The following is a 19,417-nucleotide window of genomic DNA, read 5'->3' as shown; positions in this document are numbered from 1 at the left end:
CTGGCTGGATCATGCCCTTTGCCTGTTATTTCTGAATCAATAGCTAGAGTCTAAACCTAATCCAATGGACTTTGATTGCATTTGAACACAACATATTGAGTTTTCAGCTGTAACTATAATTGCTACTGATGCCAGTAGCATTTTTAACTGCGGCTGATTCCGCACACATTGGATAATGCACTTCCAATCCTCTTTATAGATCATTTGGAACGGATTTTTTCGTGTGCAGAACAAAAAATCCACCTCAAACGATTGATAAAGTACATTGAAAGTGCATTATCCAACGTGTGCGGAATCAGCCTGTATCACACCTACAAGATGTGTGTATAGTGCCATCAAGTCACTATACACTTACAGCGACCGCACATGGTTTTTTTTAAGGCAAAGAGACTAACAGAGGTGGTTTGCCATTGCCTACCTCTGCATCATGACCCTGGACTTCCTTGGTGGTCTCCCATCCAAATACTAACCAGGGCTGACCCTGATTAGCTTCTGAGATCAGGTGAGATTGGGCTAGGCTGAGACATCCTGGTCAGGGCAACCTTTAGACAGATTTTTTTTTCAAAAGGTTGTGCTTCATTTTACTTACAGGTTGAAGTAGGTAGATCAGCGAACATTCCTGAATAACTACGATGGGAAAGGGGGTTATCTTAGTAGCGTGGAAGAGAGTCTCTACGGATGCCATGATTTGGTCAAAGCGACCTCCAAGTCCACCCAATGTCACAATCATGTCAACCTGAAAGAAGAACAAAGCAAACTATGAAAGGGGAAAGTAGCAATTTCAGAGTAAGGGTTGGCAATAGATAACCAGGATGTATCAGCTATCGGGGGTGGGTACCCAGTCTGTCTGCAGGGCAGGGAACCCGCCTACAGTGGTGGTGGCAGGGAGACAAATCTTCAGTGTCTGCTTCTGTTTCCTCAAATCTCTGCAACCAGTGTAAACAAAGCGCTCCTGTCCATTCTTTATAAGGGCTGGCTGGCGCTGGCTACTTATTACAAATCCCAAAGAGTGGAATAATGTCAGCAAACAAACAGCCAGAAAACCCTCCTAAAACCACTGAGATGGTGCAATGATTGTGGGGAAATGAAAATAGAAAAACCCAACCCAAGACAATCCTGTCTGGTGGGAAGACAGGAACAATGTTACGGTGGGATAAAACTCTTGTCACTTATCTGCGGAATCATTTTCTTTTCTTGCTAGTGCTCCTGCCTCCTACTGCTTGTGAGAATTAAGCCAGACAGCAAAGCACCAGAATAATGGTCAGATTGGAAGACTTCCCTCTTTTCTTGAATGTTGGAAATAATTTTGTTCTGATTCAGAGCATTTCCAAAAGGAGGGTGTTTTGAACGTAGAAGATACTATTGCTGTGACTGGGAAAGCATTCCTAAGCAGGTCTTCTCAGAATCCTACTCAGGTCTAATCAGTGGGGCTTTACTCCCAGGAAGTGTTCTTAGAAGTACACTGTGGGTGACACAGCCCTGCTGGAAGGGGTGTGTGTGCGATATGTCTTTGGGTATAGACTTCCACATATAGAATGCACCCCCCCACCCCCAATCCTCACAATATTAAGTGTCTCCACCAGGGCTTTTTTTCAGCTGGAACGCGGTGGAAAGGAGTTCCGGAACCCCTTGAAAATGGTCACATGGCCGGTGGCCCCGCCCCCTGATCTCTAGATAGAGGGGAGTTTAGATTGCCCTCCCGCTCTGCTGAGAGGCGCAGAGGGCAATCTAAACTTCCCTCTGTCTGGAGATCAGGAGGCGGGGCCACCAGCCATGTGACCATTTTCTCCGAGGGCAACCCACTGAGTTCCACCACCTCTTTTCCCAGAAAAAAAGCCCTGGTCTCCACGTATATCCTGTGCATCATAAGGTAGGTGTTTTGCTAGTTAGAACAGGAGGCCCACCCAAGCTACACCTGGATCAAGGTTTAACCATGGGGAACCAACAGATAATAATACAGCATACTAATTACACAGCTTTTAAAGTTCTGATTCCTACTGGGACTAATGGAAAGGACAATTAGTTTTAAAGAGTTGATAAGCTTGTTAAACAACAGGCTTCTGTGCTAATTGGAGCTGCAGACATTTCTCATTCTTGTGTGGATAGCTTGATAATGAAGAAGGTATTAGCTGGGCCATTAGAGAAATATGTATTGATGTTGCAGGTAGAAAAGAGGTGGGGGGCAATGAAAAGAATGATCCATGCGAAAAGAAGGTGCAATCTGTGTTTCTAGTATGGCCAATCACACTTATTAAAAGGCACCAAATGCACGTTTTTAAAAAAATCACACAATGAACACTCATGGGATGCTATTTGCTTTCTTCTGCTTTCACACATCCCAGCATATCTGCTTTATTATACACTCATGGGAGCAGTTGAATAGTGCAGGTGTGACCCCTTTTTACTATTCTGCCATTATGAAGAGCAAACATTCTACTCCTTATAAAATTGGCATTATTTGTCCTACCAATATCACATTTGGCCCAGAGAATCTCCTTGCTGAGTGACATGAGTCTTTCCAATTTCAGCAAAATAGGATGAAAGACAGCGGAGGTATAGCAGTTTAAAAATTTTGTGTGTAGGAGTGATTTTTCATTATTTCTGACTATTACTAAATAGCATACTTTAAAGTACTTTTTCGAAGTTGAAACGCCTTCAGAAACTCCAGTGTTTTTCTGGGCTGTGTCTTTTCATGGTTCAATGAGATTTTTTTTTTAAAATGTAGCTTTAAAACTTGGGAGGTTTAGAAGTTACCGTTTTGCTCAAAGGAAAGCGAAATAAGAGGCAAGTTATGCAGCGCTAGTCATTTATAACCAGTGAAGCCAAAACGGGGAGAGGGCAACTGTGCACAGTGCCTGTCTTCCTATTTAAAATGGCTGCCTCACTGAGGCCCAATGAACAAGATGAGGGAAAAGACAGTGGGTAAAGCTGATGCCCAAAAGCATAGATCTGCTGGAGCAGTAGCAGCGTCCTGGGCAGAGGGGGTGATGGTGGTTAAGTGAATATGAAAGAAGCCCACACTGGGGGAAGATTGGGATCCCATTTGCTCGCTATGCCTCTCGCTTCCATCTATTAAATAATATTTGCTTTATATACTGCCCTTCATGACAATTTAATGCCCGCTCAGAGCCGTTTACAAAGTATGTTATTATTATCCCCACAACAATCACCCTGTGAGGTGGGTGGGGCTGAGAGAGCTCCAGAGAGCCATGACTGAGCCAAAGTCACCCAGCTGGCTTCAAGCAGAGGAGTGGGGAATGAAACCCGGTTCTCCAGATTAGAGTCCCACTGCTCTTAACCACTACACCAAATTGGCTCTCAGACCTTTAACAAGAGCCTGGACCTTTATCAAGAGTCCCCACAAGCAGGATCAATGCACAGATGCTGGCACAGGGCCAGTAGATGAGATTGCAACTCTCTACTACGTGTTCATCTGTATGGGGTTAGAGTGTCTTTTTGTGTGGGATCGTGTGAGTATGCATGCAGGGGAGAGAACAGGAGAGGAGGTGTGGCTTAGTGGAAAAGTCTCTGCTTGGCATCCAGAAGGTCCCCGGTTCAATCCCCATCATCTCCAATTGAAAGGACCAGGCAGTTGGTGATGTGCAAGACCTCTGCCTGAGACCCTGGAGAGACACTGTTAGTCTGAGTAGACAATACTGACCCTGCTGGACCTAGTCTGGTTCAGTATAAGGCAGCCTCATGCGTAGAATGAAAATCCTCCAACTGCCTTTACAAATATGCGTTTTTTCTGGGCAAAGGTCTCGGTATGATGAAGTAGCCCTTTAGAATTCTGGTTCTCAAAATAAATACCAGGGGGGGGCAGCAGCCATATTTGTTTACACATACATCTGCTGTTTCTGGCAGCAGCCCTGGACCCACCCAAAGCAAGGGGTGGGTCCAGGGCTCATTTCAAGGGGGAATGCACAGGAATGAGGGGGAACACACAGGAACACAGTTCCGGAAGTTTCCCAAAGAGGTCATATGTCTTGGCTATTTTGGGCCCGTTTCAGCCTGGATTGGGGCTGAAACGGCCTGGATCCGGCCTCTGACGGGTGGTGGATCACTTTCCCACTCAGCAGCGGCCTGATCCTGAATATTTTAGGCCCCTTTTCGGCCATTTTCAGCCCCTTTTTGCCATTTTGGGCCTAATTTCGGCCCTGAATGGCCAGGATTGGGTCCAAAACAGCCAGGATAGGTGATGTCAGGTGGTGTGGCATATGCAAATCAGTTATGCTAATGACACACTTCTGGTGATGTCAAGGGGCGTGGCATATACTAATGAGTTATGCTAATGAGTTCCTCCAGCTCTTTTTCTATGAAATGACCCCTGGGTGGGTCTAATGTTTATAGCAAAATGAATCACTGGGTGACTTTGGGCTAGTCACACACTCAGCTGGATCTCCATAGGGTTGTTGTGGGGATAAAACTGAGGAGAGGAGGATGGTGTAAGCTGCTTTGGGTCCCCATTGAGAACGGTGGGGTATAAATGAGATAAATGAATATGTGAGGGGAGATGGATCCTCCCTCACCTTATCTCCCCTTGCTCTTTTATTGCAGGTGTAGTGGTTGAGCATGGCAGGACTCTAATCTGGACAACCGGGTTTGATTCCCCACTCCTCCACTTGGAGCCAGCTGGGTGACCTTGAGTCAGCTCCAGCTCTCCCAGAGTTCTGTCAGTCCCATCCAACACACTTTGTAAACCGCTCTGAGCAGGTGTTAAGTTGTCCTGAAGAGTGGGATAGAAATCAAACGTTATTGTTATTATTATTGTAGTTTTTTCCACGTCTGCCCACCTCCGGTATTAGAACCAGGTACTTAGATGCACTACCGTAAGGAAAGGGGGGGACGTTTTGCTCCCTTCACCTTTTGTTGAACATTTAGGGTATTCTCTCTAATTTATTTATACTCATTTTTGTCCCCTGTGGAGGCTCGAAGCAGCTTGAAACAGGGTTCTCTCTTTATGAATTTTATTATTACAACAATAATCCTAGGAGGTAACTTTGGCCGAGAGAGTAGATTGGCAAGGTCACCCAGCTAGCCTGCATGGCCCAGCAGAGATTCGAACCTTGGTCTGCCAGATCTTCACCCAACACTCTAACTATACTGGCACTGCTGCAGCATATGGGAAGAAGGAAGCTGTGTGGAAAAGAAATCTGGCGAAGAGCAGGAGCCAAAGAGCTCTTCAGCTGTGTTCAGCTACTGGTGTCTAAAGAAAATAGTCTTGGGCTGTGGACTGGTGTCTTGGGATGGCAGCCACAGAGAAGAAGGAAACCCATCCACCTGTCCAGAAATGGTGGGAGCAGCTGGATTTATCTCATGCCACCTGTTTCTGGATAGATTTTATTTTTTTGCATGCCACTGTTGATATGATGTTTCTTATACATATGTAAACTGTTTTGAGTCTTCATGTCGCAGAGAACGGCAGTACGAAAAGTTCACATCATTAAAAAATTATATAAATCGGTCAACTAAATGGCTGTGCTCACCATAGCTTCCTTGAATCTAAAAGTATCTCTGCCATCTCCAGGTTATAAATTTCCTGGGGAGGGCAGGGTTTGGGGAGGGGAGAGACCACAGCAAGGTATAATACCATAGTGTCTACACTCCAAACAGCCATTTCTTCTAGGGGAACCGATGGGTGTACTCTGGAGAACAGTTGTAATTTCAGATCACCAGGTTCCAACTGGAGGTTGGCAAATATAGCTATAGTGTTTGTCTTGAATAAGATGTATTTTTAGGCCTTTCCATTAAATTAACAGTCTCATGGTTTTAAGGTGCCCTTTGTCTCCTTTTGCTCTCTTGACCATGCCTTCCTTACTTTCTCACCTATTCAGCAGTATCATGACCACAGACCATTGGGTTGGCCGACATGAGACCCTCCCCTCCCCCATTTTGTGACAGATGCTCTATGTATGCACCAGGGCCGGATCTAGAGATGCCGGCACCCAGGGCAACCCAAGTCCGGCCCCTCTCGTGCGCGCTGCGTGATGACATCATTTCTGTCATGTCATCATGCAGGGTGGAGCCTGCCGCCCGTGTGGCAAGCTGGGTGCCCCGGCACGCCGTCGAGTTGGTGGAGGCAGCGCGGGGGGCTGGGAAGCCGCCCGCGCCATTCGCCTGCCCCACAGGACAGGGGGCGGCCAGCGGGTGTTAAGTTGTCCTGAAGAGTGGTATATAAATCAAACGTTATTATTATTATTATTGTAGTTTTTTCCAGGTTTGCTCACTTCTGGTATTAGAACCAGGAATTTAGATGCACTACCATAAGGAAAGGGGGCGGGATGTTTTGCTCCCTTCACCTTTTGTTGAACATTTCGGGTATTCTCTCTACCTATTAATTTATTTATACCCAATTTTGTCTCCTGTGGAGGCTCAAAGAAGCTAGAAACAGGGTTCTCTCCTTCTGCATTTTATTATTACAACAATAATCCTAGGAGGTAACTTTGGCTGAGAGAGTAGATTGGCAAGGTCACCCAGCTAGCTTGCATGGGGCAGGAGAATGGCGCGGGCGGCCTTCCAGACCGTGCCTTTTGCCTGCCCCACAGGACAGGGGGCATGCGGCAAGCTGGCAACCCCCTGTCCTGCAGGGCAGGCAAAAGGCAGTGTGGGGGGCTGGGGGGGCTGTCTGCGCTGCCGCCTGCATGCTCCTGGTGGCCGGCAGCTGCGCCCAGCGCTCCTTCCTTGGTGGCGCTGGGGGTAAACTACCCCCCCTGCCCCCTTGATCTGGCCCTGGTATGCACCTCACTGTCCCGCACAATTGTGCCCTTGAAACAAACTGACAAGGAAACGGTGAGAGATGAGCCCATCCCTTCTCCTTGTAACAAAGTCACCTAATATAATTAATGCAATGGAAATGTAACAATTGCTTTGGTGTTCCGTCCTTTTGAAACATGATAGCATTCATTTTGGCAATGCTGGCTGTCCAATTCAAAGATCTGCATCAAAGCTCCCAGCATTTGGCTCCCTAACCAATCAGTATGCAGAATCACAAGCAGGGATCAGGACCGGCTCACAGCTACATCCCTGACTCTCTACAGGAACGAAAGCTTTCCGAGGAGAGGTGTTACTTTGTCGCCATATCCAAGACGATGGCTTTCAATCAATTTCATTGTCACCTCACCGATTCCATTAATCTTTACACGATTTTGTTCCAGGTCACTTGCCAGCTCCTTCACAGAGGATTTCTCTCTCCTCTGCATGTCCCTTTACTTACACTTTTATGATGGTATTTTTTAAAAACTGAAACCATTTTTTATTGTTATGATGGGGGAGGATTTAATTTGTTAGGAAAGCACTAGCAAAATACAGCCGCAGGCTGTGATGGTACTTAAAATCCCAACAGCGTGGTTTGTGATGAAATACCGGAGAGAAGAATGATTTTGTGGCTAGTCTTGTGGACTGGGCATTCAACAGCAGCTCGTTCTTGGAGTTCCTGTGTTTAGCGGGAGCGCCATTTAACCCTCTGTGCCTTGACTTCCATTCCTACAAATATATATTTTCACAAGAATTGAAGTCTGTTTCTCCCATTATCATTTAAGGCCCTTGCTGTGGTTGTAAGAGAGAGAAGTGAAGTATGAAATTAAATCACAGAACATGTAGATTTGTGGATAAATAGCATTCCTCAGCAAATATATCCCAAAGAACAACAAGGGGGGAAACGCTAAGCAAAATGCATATTTGTGATTTTCGAAACATCTATAAGCAAATAGCTAAGACAATTTTGGTTTCACTTGAGTGAAATGACTTGTCACTAACTATTGGCTTAGGGACAAACTAGACATTATATCATGAGAAGTGTGAATCTATCTAAATTCAGGATGAATTTAGACAGACTGAGGGGAAAGGAATGAGCCAGTACTCAGCTCTCCTGAGTGCAGGTGACCACTTTTGGGGTCAGGAAGGAATTTTCCTCTAGGCCAGATTGGTCTCAGTATATGAGGCCTAGAGATGACGTTGTGTACTGTTTGTAAGAAGGGGAACAGCAGAGAAAGAAATAGTTCTATGGCAGCGTAGGCTAGGTATTAAAGTGGCGTGTGAAGGCCATGAATGAGCAGTATGTCTTTATTTGATGACTTTGTGTAATTTGAATGGCTGTGTTTGTGTGAGAGACTCAAGGGGTATGTAAGGGTGAAACAGAATATGCACAGAGAAGCCATTACATACACAAAATTACACACATAATCTCCCCACATCCATAAACGTATGTATATTTTGGCTAGTGAAGAAAATATTACTGAATGTGACAGAGATAATGCAAGAAAGGCCTCAGGTAATTCACTCGGAAATGTTTTTGCCTACAAGGAGGGATGTAACCAATGGAAGTGAAGATTCCTGTGAGGCGACATAAAATAAGACAGGCATTTTCTTTTGGTTGTGCATTATTTAAAAGATGCTGCCTGTTTTATTTCACAGAGTGCCCTGTAGGTTCTGATATTTAATCCGTTCTCAGCCTTGCCACATGAAAATCTAATTTTAACACTAATTTGTAACACACCCGATTCTTCTCTGTAATGTCACTGGGCTTCTGATGTTCCACCTAAGATTTATTCTAAACATCATAATTGAGACTAATTTGAGGGTCCTCCCTCGAGCAGCAACACACCTCAAATTTCTCATCAACCTTTATATCCACTGAGCTCCTGCAGATTATGAAACAAGGCTGAAAACCAAACAGCAAAATAAAAACATACAACCACTCAACGCTGCCAGGGAGGAAGTAAATGGAGGCAACAAATGTTGTTTTTCACAGAAGAGTGTTGAATCCTCTCATCTGACAGATTGTGCTATATAGGGTTGCCCGCACGATGCCGGTAACCTGTGGGAGACTCACCCACTCCGTGGGGACTTGCTGGCAATGTAGTGACATCCCCGGCCTGTGATGAAGTCACTTCCGATTGCCCTGGAAATGACATCATCATGGCACTGGGGGCTGAATTCCTTCCCTATTTTTCTCTTGCTACTCAACTGAGTGGTGGTGGGAAGGGGCAGCGGGGAGGGGGGGAGGTCTCCTGATGGGGGGGAGGCCTGGCAACCATGGTCCTATAATATGCTGTAAAATGGATCCTGCAAAAAGCAGAACGTTATAAAGCTAGAAACAAAAGGAAAGGGTAAAAGCAAACTGGCTTAGGCCCAAGCTACATAAGGCAATGACAAACTCCCCCTCCCTCTTTTATTATTAAATTTTACAACTTATTTCCAAAACGGCGTTCAATGCTCCGTGTTTTACAGAAAACACGTTATAGTATGTAAAGTCATCCATCTAAAATAAAGAGTGAGAGAGAGAAGTGTTACGTTTCAATAAAGTTTAGTTTACCCACTTAGTTTACTTCCTACGTCTGACAAATCTGGTGTATCATTACTCAGTTCTTCATCAGTGTCCCTAATCTAGATGGTTAATATTTCTTCCTGCCGTACATTGGGAATTCTATTGTTACTAGTACAGCATTTAATAAATGGTTGCTTGGTATAAAAATTGCTCGTGTTTATAGCCTTTTCTTTCCCAAGGCGTTTATGTATAGAACGTTTGTTCATCAGCATTACGAAGCAGACCTTTCCAATCCATCCCTGGATGGCTGTTAGCTTAGCTGACTCCCAAAATTGCAGAGGCAAACCTTGTTTTTAGAGATGGCATGTAACTTTTATTTATTTATTTATTTATTTATTTATTTATTTATTTATTTATTTATTTATTTATTTGCAGTCTGCCCTCCCCGCAAGCCGGCTCAGAGTGGATCACATCAGTTTAAAAGACATTTGATAAAACAGATAAAACTGTTAGCATAAACAAGGGATAGAATTGACAGATTCACCCTCAGCAGTGCATATTGCACAGTCCCATATACAGTCATTCTGGGCCCGTGGGGGCCACTGACAGTCATCAGACGAGAACAACAACATTCATGTATAAAATGTACGTGCGCATGTGTGTGGGGGGGATCATTAAGTGCTGCACGGGGTCTGGCGCAGAGGATACTAACCCCTCCCCCTCTCTTCCCCTTTTTGCACTTCCCCCTACTCCACCCCACTTCCCACAAGACAGGTTCTGCTGGGGGAAGGCAGATGTGGGAAGCAGCTGGCGAGGGGAAACCCAGTCCACGCGCACAATTGGTGCTTTAAATTGCATCCCTACCTGGGTTTTTTATGTGATTGGGGGACCGTCTTGCACTCAATGACGCGGCTCTGTTGCTGACCCATAGAGAGAAATAATGAGAGAGGGGGAGCCAAGCTTCTCTATGGTGGTAAACTGTTGACACTGGATTGGAGCTAATCAGGTTTTTTTTTTCTGCTGATGGAAAGTAAGGAGGGGTCCCCTTTGCCCAACAAAAAGGCTATGTTGGGGTCCATGGATCATGGGGGCTGCATCAACAAAAACTACATGGGGCAGAGGCTATAGCAGAGAGGAAAAACTGTGTAAGATTGAGTGAGGAAAACTGGCTGGATCCAACCCATTACGGGTGAATTGGAGGCAATATCAAATTAATATCTCTTAATATGTGATAGCTGAGGGCTATACCAACTGAATATGCACATCTGAATGACCATGTGTTATTTTCAGATTCTCAGTCCTAGAATAATGGCAGAAATGTAAGGAAGGGAAGTTTATGTGTCTTCCTCCCTTTTATTTTATTTTTTTGGAACAGCAGTTTATTTTTTCCCAGAAACCTTTGAGACGGGCAATTCCATCGCGGGTTTTGTCAGAATGTAAGCATTCTTGTACATTTACAAGAATCAAGATGTGACCCAATTTTCCACACATGTCTGCTCCTTGATCAGTTGCCAGGTCCCTATAACCTACCAGCGGGATGCGGGGAAGGTGCTGGCACTTATCTTGTGCCTTCTGTGTGTGTGTCTTCACATGCATACTCCTGGTGCTTGTGTGATGATGTCACTTCCGGAAGTGATGTTGTCACGCTGCCTTTGGGAGTGCTCCCACATTCTGCGTGGGGCTGATTCTTTGAGAATCGGTCCATTTGGCGCCAAAATGGCCCCCAAACAAAGCGAAGGAGCACTCCCACGGCTGGTGCGATGATGTCAATTCAGAAGTGACCTCATTGCATCCACTGGGAGCATGCGAGCCATGCATGTTCCTGGAGTGCCTGCTGGGGGCAGGCAATCTTTGGGGTGGGGGCTTGCCACCTCCCACTGATCACCAGTGATTGGTGAGCAATGGGGCATACCCCAGGAGATTGCCCACCACTAGCGGGCAACTAGGAACCCTACTATTGGAGTGCCCCCCTTCTCAGTGTGTCAAGTACAAAGACATGTAACTGGATAAGTCATGGGAACTTGCCTATATATACCAGGGGCTCAGATCTGGGCAGCGTCTCATACCAGAGTGGGAAGATTCTAAGAAACAAGTCGGCAAAAGACAAAATAAAATTAAAATCTTTATTCAGAAACTGATAGAACAGAGGAATGGCGAGAGGCACACAAGAATTCAAACATACCTGCAAACACATGCACACAGAGTAAAAATGCTAAACTTAAACACCTAATACCGAAACAATAAAAAAGTGGGAAGAAGGGAATGAAAGCATACGACCTGTCCTGTAGAGTGTGGAAATCCTGTAGAGTTCTGATATGGAGAACAGAAAAAAGGAGTGCAGAGACAGAGACCAAGCTTGTGTCTCCAAAGAACCTGTTCCATACGGGGGCGGGGTGTGTGTGGAAAAACTGCTGCAAAGTACTGGGGACTTGAGAGTTATACTTATAGTACTTATACAGATGTTCATGACTTGGAATGTGCTGGTCACAAGATGAGACAATGATAAGTGAACAAAAGACTGGAAGTGACAGGTGGCTGTCTTTGGAAGGGTGATGGGTTTACGATAAGGCTGAGCACCTGATAGATCCTGTTCTGCATTAACACTATCAGAAAATCCAAATCTGGCCCATTGCCCAAATTTGAAGTGAGGAGGAAGCTGATACTGGAAAAGGGTTTGCATAAAAATTAAAAATACATCCTCGAGGAAGTCTGAAGAAACAGAGACCTAAGGCTGGGTGAATAATAGGATCAAGGAGAGGGCAGAAATCTTCCTGTATGGTCACTAAGATAAGGGGAGGAACTAGCTGGGGCCAGTTGGTTTAATCAGTCTGCGGTGGGCTTCGGGAGGAGCAGGTCCGCATTCCATTGTGGCTTAATAACTCACCACCTTGCCCTTGGCATGGCTTGCTGCTGCTTAATAAGCCGCTGCTGTTAGCTTAACTTTAGCAGGATGCAGGCTCCGTTTTCTAGCCCTGAGCTCATGTTAGAACCAAAATGGGGGATCAAAATAGGGGTCCCCAAGAGGAGAGGGTTCCGGGGGCTACAACTGGTTTCTGCAAGAAGTAGGAAAGCGTTTGCACTCTTGCATGCAGATATCTGAGCAGCCTGGCTTGCTCTATGCAGCGCTAACTCAGGTGCTAAGAGGGCAGCACGGTAACTGACCAATGAGGCCCAACCATGTTTGAGCAATAGAAGGAGCTGAACGGCTTTTTCCTGCTCTTGTTGTAGTATTAACCAGCAAAGCAGTTATGAAAGAGAGTTCTCAATAATACCTGGGACTCCTGAGGCTCAACAACAAAGATTCCAAACTGATAACCTAAAAACACTGTCCAATGGCAGTATCCTCAAGTTTATGGGGGAAAACTTGTACCTCCAGACATGTGGTGTTGCTTTACGGAGATGGGGGCTATTCCACATAGCTATAATTAATGTACAAACAGTGCACGAATCAATGTGCCCATTGTACTGTTTTACTATACAAAGGATGAGTGGATTTCCCTCATTTTGTTCCAGTGTTGGCCGCAGGTTCTTTTCGCCTATGTTCCACTTCGGCTTCCTATTCAGATAACATGGGAGGATTTCTAAAAGTAATTCTGGAATTGGCCCGTGCATGGTTTCACAGCTTTGAGATCGCTTGTGCCTTTGTTTCCCCCACCCAAGAATTCATACACACAAGAACTTGTGCACACTGAAGGCCTGGCCAAAAACCGGAATTTTATTGTAATGATGTCCACTGACAGCTGCATCAAGATTGCCTTTTATACTCTTTCATCCGTGTGCAAGAAACACAATCAAGAGTTCAGTTGGCCTATGGAAAATGAGGTTTTGATTTACATCTCTAGCTCTGCTTGCTCTTTATCCTCTGTTGTTTTACTAACCTGATGAATTCTTTGTTTTTAATTTTGCTATTATTGCAGGGTGGGAACCCTTTTCTGTCATGCAAGACTGAATATACTGAGATTTAAAAAAAAAACAATTTGAAATTGCTTAGGAAAGGTGGGATGAAAAAACAATAATGATAAACCAGCAGGGCTTTTTTTTCTGGGAAAAGAGGTGGTGGAACTCAGTGGTGGAACTCAAGACTGCACAATGACGTCACTTTGGGTCAGCTGGAACAAGGGGGGAGCTTTTTAAAGTTTAAATTGCCCTCGGTGAAAATGGTCACATGGCCGGTGGCCCCGCCCCCTGATCTCCAGACAGAGGGGAGTTTAGATTGCCCTCCGCGCCGCATGGCGCGGAGGACAATCTAAACTCCCCTCTGTCTGGAGATCAGGGGGCGGGGCCACCAGCCATGTGACCATTTTCAAGAGGTGCCGGAACTCCGTTCCACTGCGTTCCTTCTGAAAAAAAGCCCTGTAAACTAGTAATTTTAAAAACTCACATAGCAGCAATGTGGAAATCAAAAATGGAAGAACAAAGAGGACTGTGAAGGCATTTGGTGTTGCTCGACAAATAAGACCAAGTAATTAGGAGTCTTGCTCCTGGAGGGTTGGTGGACCCTCAGAAAGAGTATAGCGTGCCTAGAGGGGTCTTCAGAAGGAGGGCTAATAGGTGGAAACACGGTGCCAAGAAGAAAGCCTTCAAATACTACCCTACACTCGCCCTTCATACTTTCGGAATGTTATTTTAGGTCCATCAAAACTGTGACAAAGCTCTATGCATTCCCTTAAGGCAGAAAGAAAAAAGGTCAAAAAGGAAGAAAAAGAGAAACGTGTTATTTGATTCACAATGGCATCTTTTGGAACAAGTGCCCTGATTGAAAAGAGACAAGCATCACAAAACAAACAAGCGGCACTTCTGTTTAGAGCAGCCATGCCCTTTCCATTGTTTGTATCTTTGGAAAAAAGCAGCACATTTGTACGGAGTTCAAAGCTGCTCCCCACAGCTGCCATTACATCCAGCCCTGTGACGCTATAATTGAACAGCAACGTTACACTGTGCATTCAGCACAATTACTATTCCCCAAAGAGATGTTCCCCCTCCCCTTCCATGCTGTTACCACAAGCCTTGTTAAGCTTCCGACGCGCAGATATTTGTGGAGTGGGAGATCCATCCCCAGCTCGAACAATGGTATTGCCTTTGGAGCAAAATGACAGGGAGATCAAAGCATTCCAAGATTTGAAGAGGAAGTTGAAAGGCACATTGTTGAAATGCCTTTGCAGATTATATGGCTCCCATTATTCTCATGGTAATGGTATGCTTTTGTACATCTTTTGGAAGACCTCTTTAAGAACTAACTGTATAAGGTTCTAGAAGTCAGACTGCATGAGGCAGTAACTTCTACTTCCATGCCCCACTCGAAATACAGTCCTTCCACCCTTATGACAAGTTACTGCCCTGACCTGGATGGCCCAGGTAAGTCTCAGACCTCAGAACCTAAGCAGGGTCAGCCTTGGTTAGTAATTGGATGGGAGACCTCCAACAAAGACCAGGGTTGCAGAGGCAGGTCACTCAGCCAATTCAGCCCCCAATATCAGCAACAGCAAGGGTGAAAAAAGGTGTGTGTGGGGGGGGGGGGGCGGGTTTGTGCACCAATATAGATTAAAAACAAGTTTAAAACATAAGGCCTGAATGGCAGGCTACATATACATACTAAAACTTGCTAAAACATCTCAAAATACAGATGATGGTACAGTGCAATGACCAACACAAATAGACCAAGGTACAGTAAAAACCGACTAGCCGCGTTTCGGCCCTAAGGCCTTCCTCAGTGGTCAATTGTAAACAATTTATGATCAAACACACCCACACATATAGAAACCAATTATGCAATGCTCCCGGTGTTTTATCTAGAGCTCTAGTACTGTGTGATAAACTACAAATATTGCATTAGATCCAGGACTGCATTCACACACTGCTCTTCGTTTATTGTTGCACTCTGAGACTTGGTTTCCAATGTATAGGAGTGTGTTACATCAATCTACAATTGACCACAGAGGAAGGCCTTAGGGCCGAAACGCGACTAGTCCGTTTTTACTGTACCTTGGTCTATTTGTGTTGGTCATTGCACTGTACCATCATCTGTATTTTGAGATGTTTTGGCAAGTTTTAGTATGTATATGTAGCCTGCCATTCAGGCCTTATGTTTTAAACTTGTTTTTAATCTATATTGGTGCACATCTATCATAAATACTCTCTAATATATATATATATATATATATATATATATATATATATATATATATATATATATATATATATATATATATATATATATATATATATATATATATATATATATATAAAAGGTTGTTACTTAACCCCTCTATTTTGTTCCCCTGCTTGTTTGTGATGAGTGTGTGGGGTTTCCCCCCCAACCCCCTCTTTTTTTTGCCCTTGCTATTGCAGAGGCAGGTAACAGCAAATTACCTCTGTTAGTCTCTTGCTATGAAAACCTCGTCAGGGGGTCACCATAAGTCAGCTATGACTTGAGGGCACTCTCCACCACCAGAGGATTTACTAGTTCAATGCAGTGCTCTCCACATACGCAAGTAATAACACATGCACAGTGAGGTTTATTGATCTCTCCCCCCACCACACTTTTCAGCAATAGCCATCCAGGCAAGCAAATTGCACTCAATCCCACTGTTCTTCCAAGGAGCCAGGGATCACAATTATGGTTCCTCCTCCTATTTTATCATCGCAATGGTCCTAAGTGTAGGGTGAGGCTAAGTCCAAGGTCACCAGAGAGCTTCAAGGCTGAATGAGAATTTGAACTGGGGTCTCCCACATCAAAATGTGACTTTCTAACCATGGAGTTTCCCTAGTGTTTCCATTGGTTCCAGCACATCCAAACTCCAGAAAATTCTACCTATGGAAGTGCAAGGAGCATCTTAAACATGGAAAAGTAAGTGTCTTATACAACTTCGGAGCTCTGCAACAGGACAGACTGGAGGAAAATGGTTGAGTCCATAAACAGGGTCTGAGAGATGTGCACCAAGAGGTTGGGACAAAAAGTATAACTGTTGAGTATTATATGCTGTCGAGTTGACCCTATGAATTAATGACCTTTAAAACATCACAGCCTTGCAAACTGAAGGCCTCGGCTTCCTTTGCTGAGTCAATCTATCTCATGATGGGACTTCTTCATGCCTTCAACTTTTCCTAGCATTATGATCTTTTCTAGTGAATCTTGTCTTCTCATGATGTGACCAAAGTACGATAGCCTCAGTTTAGTCATTTTAGCTTCTAGGGAGAATTCAGGCTTGATTTGATCTAGAACGTACTTGTTTGTCTCTTTGGCAGTCCATGGTATCTGTAAAACTCTTCCAGCACCATATTTCAAACAAACCAATTTTCTTTCTGTCAGCTATCTTCACTGACCCACTTTCTCACCTACCCGTCTATTTCCAGGCACAATTCAAAGTGCTGGTTCTTATCTATAAGGACCTAAACAGCTTGCGGCCTTGGTACCTGAAGGACCGCCTCCTCTCATACTATCCAGATTGGCAGCTAAGATTAGTCTCTCAAGCCCTGGTTTTTGTGCTCCCCACCTTCAGGGATGAAAGTGGGGCAACTACAGATAGGGCATTTTCTGCGGTGGCCCATTTGGAATGCCCTCCGACTTGAGGCTCACCTGGCACCTACTTTACTGCCTTTTAGGCACCAGGTCAACACATTTCTTTTTACCTAAGAATTAAATTAGGAGTTTTATGTTTTTAGCTGTTTTATGGTCTGCCTCTGGTCTGATTTTTGTTTCCTGGATATTTTATGCTGTTTTTATGTCCCTGGCTTGCTTTTAACAGTTTGTTTTGTTTGTATATTAATAGTTTATGATGATATTATTTGTAAGGTGCCTCAACCAGGACTCGGAAGAGGAGGTATTAAAAACATGCTCTAAATAAATAAATAAACTTGTCACTGAATTCCCTCAGAGTGAGCCATTCCTGGCTTTCAATGTCACTCATTGTGTTTTATTTTGTGGGAAAACAGCCCTTCAGTCAACTCATGAGTGCTACATTAAGTTACTTAGGGTAAAACAAAAAGCAAATGTGTCCAACAGACAGATATTATCAACTGCACAGGAAACTGGTGTGTGAACTGGTGGGGGAGGGGTATCCACACAGGCAAACAACAGCCAAGTAGCCTCCCTCAGCAACAAGCTGCCAAGGCTGAGGGAACACAGCAAACCCTGGTGCTTTGTGGTACGGGATTGGATCTCAAGATCATGTGATTTCCAGGGCAAAGCAGATTCTAGCTTGTCACATTAGTATCCCAACTTTACTCCTTCAATGACTGATCCCAACGCAAGTAGGGAATGATGGTTTAAGCAGTCGGCCCTGGCCTCTGCCACATTAGATATAGGCCTGTGATATAAAAATCACAGGGCCCTTGGATTAATGCAGCCTAATCTGCATCAGGGGAATTCCAGCCGGCTGGACAGAGCATTGCTGAGTCCCGTCCGGGAGATTAAGTCATGAATGGAATATTCATGCAAATGCTGAGTGACTGGAGTGATTCGTTTACTGCCTTCCCAGCCGCGGGCATGTAGCCATGACAATAAAGGGTCTCTCTGAGTCACCCCACTTAGCACATGCTGATACCTTCCTTCCGTGATTAAATCCCCACCCTAAGAGTGAGAGTTATCAATCTGCACTGATAAGTTTCTAATTTTTCTCTGGGAACACGTGTTTCATATCTAAATTCAACAACTCAGCTCCGGGAACATTAATTAGCAAATGGCTTCTTTTCAAACCACCAGGAGAACACTTTGCATTTCCTTTATCACGCTCCAGGAGCAATAATCAAATGTAATCAAACCTTTGTCATTTCCTGGAGATGACCTTTATGGTCTTTGTCTCAATAGCTGAGGGGGCTCCCTGGCCTCGGGACACATTTTGCCCTATAAGAACCAGGGCTTTGCTCCATTCAAACTGTGCACGCTGCACCTTCAAATCTGAGTGTTGTACCCTTAAGGTCACTTTCCCTAAGACTCTCTCTCTCCTGGCTGAGAACGCAGGATATTTAAAGCTCTCTTCCTCCGTGGACTACGTTGCTCCTCTGATTGGTAAATATACTCCCCCCTCCACTCTATTCCAACCTCTGGCTAATTTCCTAGGACTCTGTGTGTGTGTGCCAAACCGTTTTATTTGCCTCTTGTGTGTATGTTGGTTTTTCCTCTTTAAATAAAAATATTCCTTTGTTTAAGCTCCGAATTTCATCTGGTGCCTTGGGAAGGGGACCCCGTAAATACTGGTGGAGTATCCCATTGTTACTCCTCTCATACAGCCTTACTCCTTACCGCTAATTCTCCCCTCTTACTCGCAAGGAGTCCCATCCAGGTAACAATGGGTGGAGTCAAAGAGTTTACCCAGGTATCTGTACATTTGATCTTGTCCTTCCTCCAAGGAGCTTAGATGAGTAAGCATGATTTTCCCATCCCCATTGTCTCCACACAACAACCCTTTGATGTAGGTTAGGTAGCCCAAGGGTGCTTCATGGCAGAGTGGAGATTTGAACCTGGATCTCTCAGATCCTAGTCCAACACCTCCACTACTATGCCACAAAGCTGTCATGACTCTTGACGCAAGCTGTAAGCTGAACCAGGCTTGTTACTTCCTGAAGTCCTCAGAAAAGAGGCATGAAGAGTCAAGGATACAGAATTTAGCTAACGATATTGACCAAGTACAGTGGGATAAGATATGGAAAGTAAATGTTAAAATTAAATCTGCTGTGTTTAAAGAGAATTTATATAAGATGTTCCATAGATGGTATCTAATGCCAGTTAGACTGGCTAAAATGTTTGAAAATATGTCAAATAAGTGTTGGAAATGTAAAGAAGGTATAGGGACATTTTTCCATATGTGGTGGTACTGCAAAGAAGTGTATTGATATTGGGTAATGGTACATAAGTTACTACAAAATATCTTACAGATAACAATTCCTTTGAAACCAGAATTTTTTTTATTAAACTGTATGTTGGATATGAAGAGAGAGCAAGAACACTTAGTAATCCATATAGTAACAGCGGCTAGAATCTTATTAGCAACCTATTGGAAACAACAAAGAGTCTCCCAACAAGAAGAATTGATAACGAAGGTAATGGAGAAGGCGGAAATGGATAAATTAACATTGTTAATGAAAGGGCAAGTGGAAGAAGATTTTTCCGTACCATGGGAACCCTTCTACAAATGGATGACAAATAACAATAAC

The 19,417-nt window shown here is 44.3% G+C and overlaps 1 protein-coding gene across 1 annotated transcript in view; it reads right to left on the bottom strand.

Annotated features, from left to right (window-relative positions):
* Nucleotides 1-19,417, bottom strand: part of TPK1 (thiamin pyrophosphokinase 1) — a 771,984-nt gene that overhangs the window by 475,662 nt on the left and 276,905 nt on the right. The window contains exon 7 of the mRNA XM_054991443.1: nt 590-736. Coding sequence (XP_054847418.1) covers nt 590-736 — 147 coding nt within the window. The remainder of the gene's footprint in view (nt 1-589; nt 737-19,417) is intronic.

Source organism: Eublepharis macularius, chromosome 11 (genome assembly GCF_028583425.1).
Source record: "Eublepharis macularius isolate TG4126 chromosome 11, MPM_Emac_v1.0, whole genome shotgun sequence".
Classification (NCBI taxonomy): Eukaryota; Metazoa; Chordata; class Lepidosauria; order Squamata; family Eublepharidae; genus Eublepharis; species Eublepharis macularius.
The sequence above is the reverse complement of the archived record's forward strand: the minus strand, read 5'-3'. Positions and strand labels throughout refer to the sequence as shown.